At 35.1% G+C, this 20,074-nt stretch overlaps 1 protein-coding gene across 1 annotated transcript in view; it reads right to left on the bottom strand.

The window, feature by feature from the left end:
- LOC131054361 (dolichyl-diphosphooligosaccharide--protein glycosyltransferase subunit 2) overlaps positions 1-16,112 on the bottom strand; it is a 44,806-nt gene extending 28,694 nt beyond the window's left edge. The window contains exons 1-8 of the mRNA XM_057988859.1: positions 15,863-16,112; positions 15,580-15,712; positions 14,879-15,068; positions 14,681-14,770; positions 12,382-12,450; positions 12,163-12,232; positions 11,034-11,098; positions 8,963-9,017 (exon numbers count right to left, since the gene is read on the bottom strand). Of these exons, the coding sequence (XP_057844842.1) occupies positions 8,963-9,017; positions 11,034-11,098; positions 12,163-12,232; positions 12,382-12,450; positions 14,681-14,770; positions 14,879-15,068; positions 15,580-15,710 (670 nt within the window). The 5' untranslated portion in view covers positions 15,711-15,712; positions 15,863-16,112. The remainder of the gene's footprint in view (positions 1-8,962; positions 9,018-11,033; positions 11,099-12,162; positions 12,233-12,381; positions 12,451-14,680; positions 14,771-14,878; positions 15,069-15,579; positions 15,713-15,862) is intronic.
- Between the last annotated feature and the right edge of the window lie 3,962 nt (positions 16,113-20,074).

The following is a 20,074-nucleotide window of genomic DNA, read 5'->3' as shown; positions in this document are numbered from 1 at the left end:
ATTAATGAAAAAAAATTTATGTTTCAAATGTAGAGAGCATTGGGAAAGAGGGCATCAATGTAAGAGAGGCAGAGTAAACCAAATAGAAAAATTTAGCAAGAGGGCTAAGACCAACGAAACAGAGGGATCACTGGCAGTCATCACTCAGAACATGAATAGACCTTTTCGAATTAAGGGAACTCTTAAAGGACAGAAGGTGGTTGCCTTAGTAGACACAGGCGCTTCGCATGATTTTATTAGCCAACACTTGGTGGCAAAAAGAAGACTAAAAACCCAAAACTTTCCAGGATTTAAGGTCGCCCTTGCAGATGGATCCATAAATCAACGTACAAAAATAGTCCCTCAAGTGGAAATCACTTTTGGGAAACATACAATCAGAAGAGATTTTTATGTAGCAAACATACAAAAAGACGTTATCCTTGGAATGCCATGGGTAAATTCTTTGGGGCGTTTTATTATGGATAGCCCTAATTTAGAAATATGTTTTGAGCATGAAGGAAAAGAAGTAATCTTAAAAGGCATGCCAGATGGGTGTCCCAAGCTAGTATCTTGTAATAAAATTGAACAAATCCTTAGACATGATCAAAGTGAATGGGTAGCTCAATGCATGATACTAGATAAAACTCCTTCAGATGAACAAAGAGTCCATATAGATGTCCAACCCATCCTTGAAAGATACAAAAAAGTTTTTGGAGACATTCCACCCGGCCTTCCCCCAAAAAGAGGTTTTGAACATTCTATTGAATTAGAAGAAGGAGCAAAACCAGTGATTACCACACCTTATAGACACCCCCACAAGTTTAAAGAAGAAATTGAGAAAACCATTAAGGAGCTATTGGAAATGGGTCACATTCAGCCCAGCAGCAGTCCTTTTGCCTCATCAGTGGTGTTAGTCAAGAAGAAAGATGGGACCATGAGAATGTGTATTGATTATAGAGCATTAAATAAGAAAACCATAAAAAAATAGATATCCTATCCCTAGGATCTACGAGCTGATGGATGAACTACATGGAGCTTGTTATTTTTCCAAGATTGATTTAAGGTCGGGATACCATCAAATCGGAATGAGGGAGGAAGATGTACAAAAAACAGCCTTTAGATGTCATTATGGGCATTTCGAATTTTTAGTGCTTCTATTTGGACTTACGAATGCTCCAGCCACCTTTCAATCTTGTATGAATCACACCTTCAGGCAACAATTAAGGAAGTTCCTTCTCATATTTTTTGACGACATTCTCATTTACAGCAAAACATGGGAGGAACATCTCAAACATATTGAGGAAGTGCTGAATATACTAGAGACAAAGTCACCATATGCCAAAATCTCGAAATGTGAGTTTGGCCTTAAAAAATACTCTACCTAGGGCATAAAATTAATGCGGAAGGGGTAAGTGTGGATGAAGAAAAAATCAGAGCCATCAAGGAATGGTCCAGACCCAAAACTCTCACACAACCTAGAGGTTTTGTGGGGTTATGCAGTTATTACCGACGATTCGTAAAAGGATTCTCCAAGATAGCGGCCCCGCTCACAGACTTGACCAAAAAGGGAGCATTTTCATGGAGCGACAGAACCCAACAAGCCTTTGAACAACTCAAGGAAGCCATGAGTTCATGCCCAATATTGGCCATTCCTGACTTCTCCATACCATTTGAACTACAGTGTGATGCATCAAGGGAAGGTATCGGGGCTGTCCTTATGCAAAAGAAACACCCGATAGCCTTCGAGAGCCGCAAGCTCACAGAAATAGAGAAACACTATTCCATCTATGATAAAGAAATGCTGGCCATAATGCACGCCTTAGCAAAGTTTTGGCAATACCTGGTATGTGGGAAGTTCCTGGTGAAAACAGACCATAACAGCTTGCGCTTCTCCCTGAGCGAGAGGGACCTAAATGATAGACAACAGAAATGGGTGAGTAGGGTCCAAGCATATGATTTTGATATAGAGTATGTTCAAGAAGTGAATAACGGAGCTGCAGATGCCTTGTCCCGACGACCCCACATCAACACTATCACTGAAATTACAAAGGATTGGAAAAAAGATATAATAGCAGAATACGCCAAAGACCCTTTGACTGCCGAGATTATGGAAGGAAAGATGCCTAGTGAGGAATTCGGAGTTTGGGATGGTGTTATCCTCTACAAAGGTAGGCTATATCTAACCTCTAAATCTAAAATGAAAGACAACATTCTGAGGGAGTATCATGATAGCCCTCTAGCTGGACACCAAGGGTACTATAAAACATACAAACATATAAGAGAAAAATACTCATGGAAGGGACTAAAGAAGGACGTCTACAAATATGTACAGGAATGCATGACATGTCAGCAGAATAAAACAGAATTATCACATCCGGCAGGACTATTACAACCACTCCCTATCCCAAGCCTGAAATGGGAAAGTATATCTATGGATTTTATCACAGGATTACCCAAAGTTCAAGGGAAAGACAGCATTTATGTAGTAGTAGACAGACTCACAAAATATGCTCACTTTTTCCCTACCTCCTCAGAGTTTAAAGCACAACAAATAGCAAAACTATTCTTTAGAGAAGTCTTCCGCCTCCACGGGCTTCCCCGGAACATTGTAAGTGACAAAGATAGTAAATTCCTTAGCAAATTCTGGCAAGAACTTTTCAGGTTAGCAGGAACAACATTAACACCAAGCACCAGTTACCACCCCCAGACTGACGGGCAAACAGAGGTAGTAAATAAGTGGATAGAAGGGTACTTAAGGAACTATGTCACGGGCCAACAAACAAGTTGGATTAGATGGTTGCATCTGGGAGAATATTGTTATAATACCACCCACCATTTGTCGATAGGGATGAGTCCATTCAAAGCACTATATAGTTATGAAGCCCCATCTTTTGGAGGATTGAACACCCAAGATAGCAAAGTACCTAGTGCTCAAGAGTTTATCCAAAAGAACATTGACCTCGTGAAAGCTCTCAAAGACAATTTACATCATGCCCAAAATCAGCAAAAATTCTATGCAAACAAGAAGCGAGTGGAGAGATCATTTGAAGTAGGGGATCTAGTCTTCTTGTGGCTGCAACCATATAAACAGACATCCATCAAAAAGAATGGGACAGAGAAACTCAAACCCCGATTCTATGGACCGTACCGTGTGACACGGAAGGTAGGAGAAGTGGCCTATGAATTAGAGCTTCCCAAAGATAGCCGAATTCACAATGTATTTCATGTATCCAGATTAAAAAGAGTTTTGGGACAACAAGTGGTACCATGTGAAACACTGCCCCCTCTTGACGATGAGGGACAACTTATTCTAGAGCCTGAAGTCATCATTGATACTAGAGAAAAGAAATTGAGGAACCGAACCGTGAAAGAGATCCTAATCAAATGGAAAGGACTACCCAATGAAGATGCTACTTGGGAGAAGGAAGAGGCTCTTAAAATGCTTGAGGACAAGCAAAGTCGGGAGGGAGGGACTGCAATGACCCCCGATTAATGTAAATATGATATCCTGATACCTTATCCTCGTCAAATACACAACAATTTTTAATTATTAATAAATAAATAATTATTAATTATTATTTAATTATTATTCATTTCTTATATATATATATATATATATATATATATATATATATATATATATATATATATATATATATATATATATATATATATATATATATATATCACCTTTTAATTAAATGCTACAACTAACATGAGGGACAAATAATAATTAATAAAGAATAAATCTTAGTAAATATAAATTAATAATGATGAAACAAATAAATAAGAAAGTAACCCGTAAATCATTAAGGATAAAATAATGTTAAGGAGCATTGGAGCGGGTAACGAATTAAAATAAAGAAACAAAACCTTAAGTCACGAAAAAATTAAACATAGGCAAACAAAAATACAATAGTCACGCACAGGAGGCACGCACAGGAGTCACGCCCCTTGATGGGAACCAAGCAGAATACATAAGGACCACGAGGTTGCGCTAAGGAAAAAAAAGGGGATAGGAAGTAGAATAGCGGGTTGGAAGCAAATCGTGGGAAGAGGGAAGCGTTCCCAGCATATCCAGGATACACCTCCAACAAGTAATCTGTAAGTGGTTCACCCTAAGCCATAGCAAATATCTCAAAAATAATATCGTATAGAATCGAATCATAGCAAGATAGACTTAAATAGAATAGCCGATCAAAAACAGAGATGCATTCTAAAATAACAGAGATGCATTTAGAATCAACGTTGCAGGGATATATTCAGAATTAGCAACATAGAGATGCACCCAAAATTATAATAACATTTCTAGAAACAGGGATACTTTCAGGATTATATTATAATAGTAATGTTAAAAACAAAAACAAATTACCATAAGACTGTAGAGATACACTCAAAATTAAAATAGAGGAAATAGAGATTACTTCAGAGGAAATTTACAGAGCTAGGAATCATTGAGGCATTTCAGAGCAGGGTTGAATGCCAAGATTCCCAGAGGAATCCAGAGAGAGATTCATAGAGAATCTCTTAGAGACGATATATATCGTAGAGATTAAACCATATGCATATGTTAGAGCTAGAGGGGCTTGAGCAAGGGTGGGATCTCTGCCAAGCTTGAGAGCATTGATGATTTCACTCATTAATAGAGATCCCAAATAGAGACCTTAGGAGGACGACATCTTTGATTGCTCCTAACTAAGAAGTGTTTCTCAATAGAGGATTGGGTCAATCCAGGTAAGGTCCAACTAAGTATTGTATCCTTTTTATAGATAACAATAAATTAGTTTACATTATTTGTTGAATAGGTAGAATAACGTATCACATTCTTTCTAGTATAATTACACAAATAAATATATATGTTTAATTACCTTCCATATTGTTTGTACACTAACGTTTGTTTGCAGGACTTGGACGCCAAATAACCCAATCCCCAACCGGGAACATTACAGGGGCTCCCTGCATTATCGTCATTCAAAAGGAAACTGATATCTCTATAGTGACATGTATGTATGTACACATATCCATACATATATATGTATATGTGTGTGTGTGTGGAGATATATATATGTATGCATGTGTAGAAATTTGTAAATGAGGAATCACATTACAGCTATGGTGCCCCAAGTTTCAAGGACAAGGACGGCATGGGAAAGGGGGAGAAGTTTTGGTGTCAGCTGGTGTCCGCCCATGTGTGAGTGTAACAAGGATGCCCCCAAAAAGCGTCGGGGATGTGTCCCAGGGCTCCTTGCATTATCGTCATTCTAAAGGAAACTGATATCTCTGTAGCGATGTTATAATTGACTGCAAAGAAAATAAATTTAATATACCAGTTCCAGATTTTCACTATGGAGTACTCTTGACCAAAAAGATTCAATGAAGTTTTTGTATTTTTGTTCAATGTATTTTGGGATCTACTTGTTGACCAGAAAACAAGACAGTTCAAATTTAACCTGCTAGTTTGACAAGTCTTAGTTGTGAACCAAACCAACCAACAAATTATTTATCTGTATTTCCCATCACAACATCAGAAGATGCAGCCTCTTGCAAGATCATAGGGCAACAAGTCTCAAAGCTGAAGATTTTTAAAGAAAATGATGACAAAATATGGTTCAGTTTCAGGTCGCTGCAATCATTGGATATCAACTAAAAAAAAAGAAAGAATCTAATCCAAGACAGGCACTGTATTCTCAGCCAATTGATAATCAAGAAAATCAATGTGGAATATCTCTATTTGTCAAAATACAAAAATAGTAAAAATGAGATCTGTGTAGAATTTTGTAAACAAGAAACCACATTATAATCATTCCAAGGAACTGTAACTATGCTAAGATATGCTTGAAAATAAAGAAGTATTTTTCACTGTGGAGTTCTCCACACCAAAAGAGTCTCTTTGCATTAAAATTTGCACTATCTGTGTTTGCAATATTTCTTGTAATTTTGATCACTGTATTCAGTAATAAATTTTTCACTTCCAAATAGTTAAGAATTCAATATTGTTAATGAATCAATACAATATGCTGTAGTCTTCCTTCAATCAGAAAGATAAGAGCTTTGGCAGTGAATTGTGCTCCTTGATAGAATAGATAATTTCAAATCTCCTCCTCCAACAACTTTCATTCCAGAGTCAAGTTGATAGTCTGTTAAAATGAAATAGTTCCTGGGTTGTTTGTCAGCAGTTGGATGGCAACCTTTTTTAACACACTCTTAATTAAGCTGCTATTGCTCATGTTGTCAGTTTAGTCTTTTGATTCATACAAGATACCATGGTTCCTCATTCACAGGCAAACAGACATAATTTAAGGTATATTACACGCACCTATGCTTTTAGAATCGAATACAAAACACCAGTCAGTGGTTCTTTAATTAGATACAACAACTCAGATTGGGCAGGTGATGTGATGACAAGAAGTGCAATTTTTTTATATATGACACTTTCTTAAAAATACTTCTTTTTTTCAGTATATTGAATATTAAAGCACACTGGCCCATCACACATCTCTTGTGTATGTACTTTATGTTATTATAATATTATTCCACCATTTTCCTATATTTTAGATAATTGGTTCATAACAATTGGTACTAGAGTAGCAATTTTGGTAAAGCGAAATGAGGGATTCTTGCAGATTCCGAAGTGTTCTTCTGGAATCTAAGAAAACTGATTCATACTTAGAGGAGATCATTTGTATAGGATAAGTGTTCAATCATAGTGATTCTAGCATCACTAGAAAGTGTTCTCTGAGAGCTTTCTAGCCAATGGCTGCAATCAGAATGCTGAGAAAAATCTAGCCAACTTACAAAAGGGTTGTGGTCTCATCACGTGTGATGACCCCAAGTTAGGCTGGGTCAGCCAGCCAATCATCTAGCAGGTGTTGGTTAACACCCTTTTGATTTGCTAAGTCATTTTAATTGAATAAACAATAAATTATTAAATAAACTAAATATATATTATCAAATAATCTTATTCTAACGTGCATTTGGGCCAAGTTTATTTTTGCTTGCTGAGCCAACATTCTTTGTCTTCGCCGAGCTTGGTGGTGAAAGTTATTAATATGGCTCAGCATGAGTAAGAAGGCATCAAAGATTTATGTTCGCTGGTGCAACCGATGCATTCTTTGTTTTCTAGGATGAAACCCCTGGAACACAACGACCAGGCAGGATGTCACCCCTATCTGTAACTCTCCCTTATTTCAGTTGCATTCCAATCATCTGAGTAGAAATGAAATGCAGGATTGGAATTAGTGATCACTGGTGGACGCATCTACAGACAGCAATCGGTCTTCCTTTGCTGTGTGCCATTCTAAACCAGCAAAGCAACAGGAGATTGATTTCAGGGAGCACTAGGAGCAAAAGGAAATACATTCGGTCACAGGACAACATTCCAAGGCTATCAGATCACCAGTAGAGGCAAAACTGGGCATGTCAGCTCCATTCCCTGGCACTAGAAAATTGATTTAAGTTAAAGGCATCCAGTGTGGAACCCTATTCAAAGTTGATGCAGCAACTTATTGTAATTTTGCATCTGTAAGTTCAACGTAAGTTGTGGCACAATAGAATGGGTCAAATTGGAGAAAAAGGTCTTGAAACCCTAATTAGTAAAAAGATGGGAGATAGCTTGTTAGTTATATTGTTGACTTTGATTTCTGTGAACATTTTGTTTGGTAAACAACATAGAGTTATTTTTAAGTATAGTAGATTTAGAGAAAAGGAAGTATTGGAAGTGATTTGCACTGATATAATTGATCAAGTTAATGTCCCCTCCATTGGTAAATCTATCAATCTTGTTAAATATATTGATGATTTTTAAAAATGCACATATATTTATATTCTGAAGCATAAATTTGGTGTATTCTATTAGTCTAAAAAATTTACGGCATTGGTAAAAAGGCAGACAAGAAAATAAAGATTTTAAGATATAATAATGGTTGTGATTACATGAGGGAGTTTGATGATTATTGCAAACATGCAAGAATTGTTATGCAGAAGACAACTTGGAGTGGCAAAACAGATGAACACAACCTTGATAGACAAAACATGAAGCATATAACTATAAGTAGTGCTAAGCTAAATCAATCATTTTGAGTTGAGGCTACCAATGCTGCTTGACATCTAGTAAACACATCTCCAACTTTTGCTCTTGTCAACAAGACACCCTATGAGATATGGATAAATAAGAGACCATCAATTTTTTATTTCCCCATATCAATAGTGTGGCTTATGTTAAAATTCTAAAAGAGAAGCGATCTAAGCTAAATTTCAAGGCTTAGAGTATTTTGAAATCTTGAACAGCCTTAAGATAAATCAAAGAAGACTGTACATCTTGAAACTACAAACGAAGGGAAGAAAGATGCATATGGAAAACAACTAGGATAGGTAGGGGTAGAAGGTTCGGAGAAAAGTCTGAATGAAAAAACAACATGAGCCTCTTGTTACACCTTTAAGAAGTTTCACTAGACAACCAAGACCTATTATAAAGTATAACCCACCTAATTTCTACTGTGTATTTACATTATCACATACTAAGTTCCAACAATGAACCTAGATGTGTGAAAGAAGCTCCATCTTCAAAAGAGCATTAGGCTTGGTTGGCGGTCATGAGAAGATGTGAAGCCTTAAACAAATATGAGACTTAGGACATAGTTGAGCTATCTAAGGGAATTGATTGTGTATTCACATTCAAAAAGAAATTTACAACACATGGTAAGTTGGAGAGGTACAAAACTCGATTGATAGCTAAAGGCTACTCCCAGGTTGAGGGAATGGTGTCATGGAATATGGTGAGATATCTTCATTTGCGGCTAGGCTAACCTCCATTAGATTCCTTTATATATTGTTCCTACTTATATTGCTCTTTACACTACACTTTCCATATAATGTTGATCTTCCAATATGTTTAAATTACCTAATAAAATAGGATAACAAAGACGGAAAAATCCTATAAACTAAGGTCTAAGAGAGATATGATAAACGGTAATGAAAGACATACCATAACCTTCAAGGCCATCAAATAGCTTGATTATGTCATTCTTGATCGAACCAATCTACAAGAAAGGGTCAAATAGTCTTTAGTATTAGAACATATAATCCCAAAAAATACAATACTTGAACATATATAACATTATGATTCATATGTTACAAGTACATTCAACATGAAAAATATAAATTAGTGACTCTGTTCTAAAAGAAATATTTCGTACTAAATAATTCTCAAGTGATGGAAACTTTATGATAGTTTTTTATGTTTGATAATTATTTCATTTGATTTAACAAATTTGAGCAGTTAGTAGCACCTAGGCAACCCTAACATGAAGTTCAAAATATCATTGGCATGGGAGGGCATGATGTCTACCTGGACAAACTCGGATAAAAGAACATTAATAACACACATATACATCAAGAGATGTGTTATTAAAACAAATTAATGGATGCTTAAGAAAAGAGCATCAAGATCTTGTCACTAAACTTCTGTTTTAACATCTAGACTAAAGCAATGCAAGGTCATAAATGATTATATACAAAATAAGATTCAATTGGGGAACTGGCTGCATCATCCTAGTTATACTTCATATACAACCTAATAAGTCTATGTAGGAAGACCTGTGTAAGAGAGACAAATAGCAAATGAATATACTTACTAACATAGAATGATGGTAATAGCATTTCCAAAGACCCCTCAAACATCTATTCCCTGATACACATCCTCAAACCCTCGATGTGCCTTTTCATTCCCTCCTATTGTTCCATTGTTGAGTAGCTAAAAGGCTATTCCTTTTTTACAGAACAAGAGTTTGATAGATTGATTATAAGATGATATAGGTGTCATCTTTGCATAGAAGTTGAGCTACTCTTCTCTGTTACAATCCATTTTATTGGATATATGATTAGCCTGGTCAGTCCTTGGTGATAACCCCAAGGAAGGTGAGGGCTTTAAGCTCCCACTAGGAGAAATAATAAGAGTTAAAAGGAAAGGTAACGAGCTCTACCTCACCTCCTCCCCAAACATAAATTAAAACAAAAATAGTGACTTATCAAAGTAATATCTTAGCCCTATAGAAAAGGAACTGGGATGAATGGACAAAATTTCAAATATAATCAAACCTTATCCTAGATATCCTAAAGCTAAATGAACTAACATCACTGCAACTAACAGGCAGGCATTAACATTATTAAAAACTGAAAATACCCAATGAGAAATTTGCAAGTGCCAAATGAATGTTTAGATACATACTTTGTATTTCCACTCAAAATTTATCTACCTATATCTGCAAGAATAATTATAATTTGGAATGTCCATGAGTGAGTCTACTTCCAGGCCTAGATGGAATCATAAATATGGATTTATCACTTGCTTAGTCAAAGGGCCAGAACCTATTGAGGTACAGATTTAAACATTATGTAAGGTAAATGGAAAAACAATCCCCTAGAAGGCTTCTACAAGGGGGATCTCATGCATCAAATCTGCATCAGACTTGGTATAGACTAAAAGAATACATTTATCTATACTTTAAAAAAACCAAAGAGGGAAACTGTGTATCATTCAATTCCAACTCATAATGTGCAAATCACCTCAAGAGTCAATTCCAACTCCTAAAGTACAAATCACCTCAAGTAAAACGATGGTCAATCGTTATTTATAGGTGTGACTGCACTTCAACTTGACAGAGGGCAAAATTAAGAATTTGTTTCAAATATTGCCTCAAGAGGTTCAAGTCAATAATAAGGCCTCATAATAAATATATATCCTCCAAAATTGTCTATAAATATGAAATGTTATTAACCACGCTTAAAATACACTGCAAAATGCATGACAAGTTCAAAATGAGGATTTCATAAATTTATAATCTCATGTTAAACGTCAGCAGTGAAAAACATATGGACATATCCAATATACCGATGTAGGTGCACAGCTCTTCAATTATAAACTTGGCACAAAATAAATGCAATGATAAAAAAGATGTCATACAAATTTTTATTTAAAACCATAGAATTCAAGCATGGGGATATACTTTAGTCCCAAAACATCCAATTGACAATGAGCAAACATATAAAAATTTTACCTTTGAGCTCTCAATCTGAGACCCTGCCAATGACAACACTCCAGCAAGTGATTCCAAGGCAAGACCTGCAGTGCAGATAAATGTTAGTAAGATGCCAAAAGACATGCAAACCATATCCAAAAGTAATGCCTACTAATAGAAAAGAACCAACAGGTAAACGACATTGTAAATGTTGCGTGCTATGTGAATGTGGTCACTACTGTCCGGAGGGAGGCAAGGAAAGCCATACCACAAAAAAAAAAATATGAAACTGTGTGTACTTTATTAAGGCAAGCAATAATGCATGTTTCAGATTTAGTTCATATATGTTTTAATATGCTTGTAAGTAGAATAGTTTACAGCTTTTTTGAGTTTCCTCTTTACTCTGCCTTCTATTAGTTATACAAATCCTAATGGTATGGGGTGATAGGACTAACATCCAATTCAGCTTAAAAAATGGGTCAAGTAGTTAAGAACCATGCATGTTACAAGAGACTGCCTGCCAATGGATTGTTCTCTGCTACAAATGTTGTATTTGCAACCACTTTGCAATCTCCCTTAAAGTGACCCAAAAAAAAGGTAACAATTAATCCCATCACTGAAACATCAAATCAGGACGAAATGTTCAACCTTGAATGCCAACTGATAAAGGGTCTAAAATTTAAATCAATTCCTCGTTAGATTCAATATGAAATGTTCAATTAGGAATGATTGGGATTTAATTATTATAAGAAAACAGATAAGATTTTCAAAGACAAGGGTTCCATGCAATGAGGATTATCAGTCTGAATCTTGCATGGGTGATAAGAAACCAGCAACATAATATTTGCAATTTCTAAGGACCTCTAAATGAGTTCACCGTGTTAAGTTCAGTACTTTAATTGACCCTAATGCCTGTGCATGCCTTTGTCATAGACAACATACAACATTAGTTTTTTATCAAAATACATGCCTTATACTATATTCATGTTTTTATGCGTGGAAAAATAGCATACAAAATCTATATATTAATTTTTATTCATAAAATATACCTTACAAAATCTGACTGCTTTTACAAAGACAAACATTATGATAAAGTGTACTTCATGAAATCATATTAAATAAACAGAATTCAAAAATTATTTGTAGAGAAAAATGATTGCAAGCATACCAGCAGCATTAGGACTAGATTCACCCTCACTAGAAGCATATCGCCATGTTCCATCACTTTGACTTAAAGTCTGCAAATCAAGATGACATAAATATTTAAAACAAAATTTTACTTCCTGAATAGAAAAAAATTAAGGAAAAGGCACATTCATCATTCAAAACTTCAACTTCAAAAATGCATAACTATGAAAAAATTTAGAATTGGGCGGAGAATTTACACCTTGATAGAGTCAAATATATTGCTGGCATCTTCCAGAATTGTGCTACTTTGAGAAATCCACTCCTGATTCTGTCAGAAGATAACAAAACTAAAGCTCTAAACAACAGATTTGGAACATTGAAGAGTAGTAAATTAATAAAAAAAAAAAAATCATTAATATGCAAAATTTTGTAACAAGAACTGTCTGCCACCTTATCATGTAACTAGAAAACTCAGCAAATTCTCACGAGTTTCATTGGCCCACGAGTTACCCACCAGGGACTCACATAACTTGCAAATTTCAGGCTTGGGCACACAAGTTTCAGACTTGGACACAGCTGCTAAAAGGATTTCAAAACCTTTTTCCCATTTTTTCTTCATTCTCATTTTTGGCAGGTGCAAACTCAGACAAACAGATTGATTGTTGAGATTGGAAATCCAGTTGAATATCGAGTAAAGATTGGAGATAGGATTATTACTTATAATTTTATACAATGTTTGATTTTGAACCATAGTTACCAAGAGACTCGTACCATGACCTCAGTACTCATCTTCCATACTTGAGCATGTCCCCATCTTGGGGACCTATATTGAGACATCTCCAAACATTAGGAGATTTCAAATTAAGTTTCTTAGCATCTCCTATAAGCATCTCTTGAAAATGAGAGAACTTCTAATAGAGGTTTCTCCGATATATCACATAAATACATAAAAGTTGACAAGTTTTTTTGGCGGTAGAAAATTTCCTTGAATCCCAAAGAGGTAAAAATATGAAGCAAAGCAATAATAGTGCTTAAGATGTGTGCATGCATTGAAGTTTTATCAATTGATTGAAAATATAGTCATCTCCACAGTCGTCTCCCATACCATATTTTAAAGAAAAAAGGGATACCCCTCCTAGTTTCTTTGTCATCTCCAAGTGATTATGGTTTTAAATTTTTTAATATGATGATGATGATGATTATCAAATATCAATACAATCTATTTTTATACTTTAAATGCTAGCTTATTCTTATAATTTACTGTTTCAAGTACCCGTCTCCAAAGCTTTGAGGAAATGGCATACCAGTACCTATCCCCATCTCCCTTACCAGTATCAATACCCGTCTCCTGGTAACTATGCTTTGAAAGTTTGGATGTTTAAATTTTGTGAATTTGAGGGTCATATGAAACATGTAATTTTTGTATAATTCAAATCGATAATCAAAATAGACTTAAGTGTTCTATAAATCCATTCTTTATGCATTAATTTCTGTTTTTTGGTGTGATCATGTTTTTTTCTGGGCCAAGTTTTTGCAAGTCCCAAGTCCAAGTTTTCCCACTATAGATAATTGTGCAACTCCAAACTATTTATATTATTTTAATATCCTTTTACCAAATTACAAATTCTTTCAACAATAGATATTACGTGGCTATTATCTTTTTGAATATGCTAAGTATTGTTACTCAACAACCAAAGGCTAATTGTTCAAAATAAAAATAAAAAGTTATTCTAAGGATTCCGAATTCTGACATTAAATATAAAATAATAAGCCAAAATGAGTTTGTTTACTGATTATAAATAAAAAAAATCAATACAGAAACACATAATATTGAGACTTGGACTCGTCTCAACTTATAGTACATTTTAATTTCCAACTCATACTCAATAAAAACCCAGCAGGGCTTGACAAATAAAAAACCCATAAATTGAGATTCCAATATGTATTTCATTTAATAAATTTGATTAATTTGCCTTCCACAGAAGAAAAACACCAGTAATATAAACAATTCACATATGCAGACTATTGTTAATATACAAATGCAAGCCACATAGTATTCATCACAAGACACAATGTAAGCAAATAACACCGTTGCACATAAGGCAAAGAGGCTTCAGTTATAACCGCATATTAATGTTGGGCAGTGCGGTAGATGCTGCAAAATTGAGATATAGCTGCTACCAAATGAACAGAAATATTCTAGAATCTACCAACTGCTGTAGAATGATCAAAACTTGTTCAGGAAGCAGCTGCTAAGGTAATGTCTCAACTAAAAACCGATACAATTTCAAGTATATGGATTTTAACTTATAAGTTGTCCTTTACTAAAAGATTGAAGCCATTTGTTTTATAATATATATGTTAGACAGTAGACCTGATTAAGTCAAAACTGGTTCACAAATTTGCTGCATAAGTCAACTAAGTTGAAGGCAACAAAACTTGACGCTGCTGGCTTGGCTGCGATTCTGTGATCTGGCAGAGACCCGCAAGGTCTTAATACTATGTGAGAACATGTGTAAGAGCAATCCACACTAACAGTTCATGAATGAAATTAGTACCTTGATGGAGACGAGACTTCCAATAGCATAATAGTAATCTCTCAAAGAATTCGCAACCTTCAAACTCGATTGAAGTCTTGATAAAATGGCCTACAAACAACACATGACAAGGCACTTAGCAAAGAAGAATTATAAGATCTTACAAGTTCTGAGATGAAATCAACTGCCACGGCATTCAACGCCAGTGTGATACAATACCCCAACATGATCGGGTTCATCATGCGAACATTTCAGTATCTCCGTGATCTTGAGTGCATAAAAAATGTCTTTCACTGTTGCTGAAGAAGCTTTCTGTGATTGGAACGCCATGAAACATGTATCAGGCGAATCTTGTACTTCAATGCCGAGAACATCAAAAGATCGAATGGCTTGATAACTTTCCTCCAGACTGAAATTAAAAAATCATAAAAAAAGCAATAATTCAATACACCTCTCAAGTATTGGCAGATAAATTGTCACATGAATTAATACCAAAGGAAAAGAATCTTAAACGTTTAATCCTGGAGTCTCTACGTTTAAAGTTCAATTCAAATAAAGTCGCCTCAGTTCAACAGCTAAATTCACAATGCGATCAGTTCAAAAGATCGATCGTCACAACAGCTAAATAAAAAACATTTGACTAATTAATAAGCAATCGAACCTGATGACAGGAGCAAGTCATAGAACTACTATTAATCAAATTTAAAATATATATGTGAAATGTTAATGATGCAAATTAATCATCGAGCAGAAGTAAGCTGGAGGCCAGAGAAAATTAGGGTTTGATATTCTAGGGCGCAAGTTCAATTCGTATAAAATCACCTCACTTCAACATGCAACACCGCGTTTTCGTCAAATTTCTAGCGCAACTTCGTTAAAAGAAAAATTAAAAACAATTAAGTTTGGACAGTAGTAGCTACCTTCCATAAGAACCGTCCCGCTTGCTTACAAAGAGCTCAATGGCTGCAGATCTGTGGGTCTCTGATATAGGCTCATAAAGCGCGGCTACTCCGCACACCAAAAGCGCAAAGATGAAAACTTTCACAGCCATTTCTGCGAATAAAATCAACACCAAACCTTTAGCATACAGAAACCCTGAAAAATCTTCGATTAACCCCTACTTGCTGATTTAGAAAAGATTTAAGGTGTTAATCGAACGGTAAGCGATCTGGTAAATAAAAAAATTCAAGGGATTGAGGATACCAGGAATGGCCACGAACAAGGAGAGGGATTAGTGTGTAACACGATCTGTACAGAACATAATAACACGACTTTGTTCCGATTCAAGCGAAGTCCTTGCGTCTATTCGGCCGAGTTTACTTTCATTTGGAATCCGCGCATAGGTGAATGACTGGATTTGGGAAGAAAATTGTAGGATATAATTTAGTTAAAAATGATAATGAAAAGGGTTTAAGGCAATCTTAGTACCAAGGGGTTTCTATTTATTTTATTTTTCCTCTTGAGGAGAACAAGTCAACTCATTTGAAGGTCTTATTAGTTTATGTCGGAGGTATGGATGGTAATTAATAATAAATGAATTAATGAGAGAGGAAAATTAAAATAGAATTTGGGGATTTAAATGTTTTGTTTTTTTTTTAATTTGATTTAAAGTATTGTATTTTATATTGTATATTAATAATTTGAATAATGTTATTGGAATGGTAAGTTACATATAATTAGTTCATAGGTTTCTTTGTGATCTTGTGAGTGTACGAATGATTAACAAACTTATTTCACATCGTAGAACAGATAACATTTACACGGCACTTTAAAATCTCATTTATCTCTTACTTAGTCATTGATCACCGCCTCTACTATCTACAAAAAATCTTTATAGGAGGTAAAAAAACATATGTGTTGTTTTCAATCACTGGCACTACAAAACCTCATTTATCTCTTACTTAGCTATTGATCACCACCTCCACTATCTACAAAAATATTTATAGCAGGCAAAAAACATATTTGTTATTTTCAATCACCGAACCACTCACTATCACATCTTACACTATGGGAAAATTGTGATTATTTTCCTATCAACAAAACCCTTGTATTTGTCAACAATGCAAGTGCTACTTGATTAAAAAAAAAGTATTATTTTGAATATAAAATAGTTAATAGTGGAGAGTAAATTAATTTTGCATCATTATTTGATTCTCTTTATTGAAATTGCATTATTTTATTTAGATGGTAACAAATGAATCAATTAGATTTGAAATGAGGGAAGCAGGAGAAAAAGCAGGAGTGAGGGTTTATTTTTGTGGGGGGTGGAGGGAGGAGAAGGAGATCTGGGTGAGGATGCAGAAGACGGTGATGTGGATGTAGACATTTCCCGTTGCTAGCGCCTGGTGGTGGTCGAGGCTTGTGGATTGCGGCATCTTTTTCTCGCTCCTTCTTATGTTAGTGATTGAGTCGCCTATATGGGGGTGACTGCATCTAGCCTGGGTTGGTGCTTCGTTCTGCGTTACTCTATACTTGGAAAAGTGAGCTCCAAGGTGGGAGCAACGCGTGGGTTCGTTTAGGGGTGAGAAATGTTAGCGGCGAGAAAGACAAGAGTAGAGCATATGCAGAGGATGGTTTCCTTCAATTTATTATATGTGTCTGACACGGTCTGATGCTATTCTTTGTGGCTTCATGGGTGTCGTTGATTGCTAAGTGGGTTGGATTGAGATTTTGAATCTTTTGGGCCCACTAGTTTTTCTTTGGAAGGCTCCTCCCTTGTCCTACTCAGGCTAGGCTCTATTTCTGCTTTATGGGCAGCTTTTGGGGTTTCTTTAGCTTTTTCTTTCGCGGCCCTGGTGGTTCTTGTTCGATTTTTGGATTCCTTTTAGGATCCTTTCGTCATTTGGTGAGGCTTGATCGCTTTGTGATTCCTCTGTCTATGAGGTTGTGTGGAAGCTATTTATGCCCTGACTTGGAGATCTTCATGTTCGATTCTTTGAGAGCTTTTTTCGAGGTCTTAGCTTCTTCGTTGCCCTTGCGTTGGAACTATGGTGGTATCTCTATCTTTCATCTCTCCGTGTGCCCCTCTATTTATCTTAAACTTTTGGGAGAGGTTTTTTTGCTATGGGTTCCTTTGAAATCTCTCTAGTTTGTGATTTATATGATGATGGGGTCTGACTTTATCTATTTATCTCTCTTGACTCTTGCGTCTCTTTTTTATGGGGGTTGTGTTGTCCTCCTCCTTCTGGTTTCCTTGGCTTTGTCCTTTGTGCTTCACTTTCTGCATCTTTGGGTTACTCTGGTCTTTCCTACAGAGGTAGTTCTATCTTCTATTGAGGGGGAGATGGATGTGGCTGGAGTTGACCTTTCTGCTATTGAGGTGGAGTTAGATGCTACTAGTTTTGCCTAGAAGTGTCATTGGGGGGTTGATGGAGCCATGTCTTTTGGCTGTAAGGGAGTTGATGACGAACTTTTTGCTGACTTCTTTCCTTTATCTCCTATTGAGGTGGAGATCTCGATTGGCAAGTTGTTCTCAGTGATGCTCATTCTCAAGGATGAGGTTATGGGAGCCTTGATAAAGCCCATGTTTAAGGTTGAGGGAGCCTTGTTCCCTATGCTCATGTTTGTCTAAGTTATTTGGAGGTTGGCTTTAGCCTTTTTCTTTTACAACCAACTTTTCAATGATTAATCTTCATGGTTAGGTTGTGGTTGGGTTGTTGAATAGCTATGTTGTATTTCATTGCAGCTTTCTTTTGAGGGTTCTGAATCTGTGCAAAAATCTAAGGGTTTCAGGTCCCTTCAAAACTTGTTGTAAGGGGTTTTTGGTCCCCTCGAAACCTATTTGATCCTTAATAAAAAACAAATGAATCAATTAGTTATTAAAATAATTAACAAATAGATAATAAAAAAATATGAACAATGTTATTAATTAACTGTAAACTATTTTTAGTATTGATAGAAAAAAAAATTATTCATTTTCACTATAAAATAGCTAATAGTGAAGGCAATTGATTATGCACCATTATTTGATTTTATTCAGTGAAATGACATTATTTTGTTTAGTTGGTAGAAAATGAATTAATGAGATATTAGAATTAAAATAGTTTGACTAGATTTTGTAATGTAATTTTTTTAGAATTTCAAAATTATTTTATCATTCTATTGGAAAATAGTTCGTTAATAATAATTAAAAGTTGGCTTGTGAATTTAGTGACATAATTATTGATGAGACTCGTAGTTGTTTCTATCATTATTCATGTTTTCTTCTTTAAAAGAATATTTTCGCAAACATTATCGCCCGTAACTAAAGACTTAATTTATATTTGCATAAAAGCACTATGATTAGTTGTGAGGTGTTTTAATAAATGGTTGTGATAAAATAATTATTCTTCAAATAATATAGTATGTTATTATTGTATGATGATCTTAGAGTGGGATTTTCTGTGAAATAACTTATTGTAAAGACATGGCCATCCATAAAGATTTAATTTCTACAAATCTCCCATTTATTTTTAATATATAAATAATGATATAAGATACGTCAAGGTTCAATTACAGTGTGCATCTCATAAAGAGGATTAATACAATAGAAGAGACCATAAAGGTCAATGATACTATAAAGTATTTGGTCGCCTTGGACTTCTCTCCATCTACTACCATGAGACGAGAATAAGATCCAAGTGCTTTTTCCACCCAACCACGAAGCGTAAGCTTCCCAAGTACTCTTTCGAGTGATAAAGAGTGACCCTGCATGAGGTACCTAGCAATTTGAAATCGAAGGGTTAGATGGAATCTAGTGCAACATGATACAACTAACAAAGGTTTCACATATGAACATGTATTGTCCTAACACTGTAATATGGTAGAGAGTAAAGAAACACAATAATCATCAAGTATCAAATGATTTATTTCAACAACTTTGGCCAAAGCATTTTAAGCCAAATATTAACAACTTGTCCATGAAACGTATGTACATATTAAACAATTCTTCTAGTACCACTTTAATGAAAAAGGAAACTATTGAAACCCTAAGATTGTGTGGTTGTTTATGACATCTCTCGAAAAAGGAAAGTTACTATCACCTAACTCCCTTTGTCTTGTAGCATTACCTATGCAATTTCTAGAAAGAGTAGGTAATATTATTTATATGAGTCTCGTATAACAAGGCCTATTCAAATATTGTCTCTCTAATATTACAAAAATATAAATCTTGTTTGTTTGTTAATATTTAGATACAAAAATGGAACAATTTTAATCCCCATAATTATATAATTATCGTACAATTTCTCCAGCACTATAATAACACCAAAATAAAACAAGAAACAGAATATACAGTTATTTAATTTATAATAACTTAAATAGAAAACAATTATTTAAGTTTTAATTTCATAATTTTTCTAGTCTCTACAAAAGAAATTACTTTTTTTTTTTAATAGTAAGTGCTATCATTAATGGGGATAGCTCCCTATATTGCAT

The sequence above is a fragment of the Cryptomeria japonica genome, chromosome 3, assembly GCF_030272615.1.
Source record: "Cryptomeria japonica chromosome 3, Sugi_1.0, whole genome shotgun sequence".
Classification (NCBI taxonomy): Eukaryota; Viridiplantae; Streptophyta; class Pinopsida; order Cupressales; family Cupressaceae; genus Cryptomeria; species Cryptomeria japonica.
Note: the sequence above shows the minus strand (reverse complement) of the source record. Positions and strands in the feature narration are given on the sequence as shown.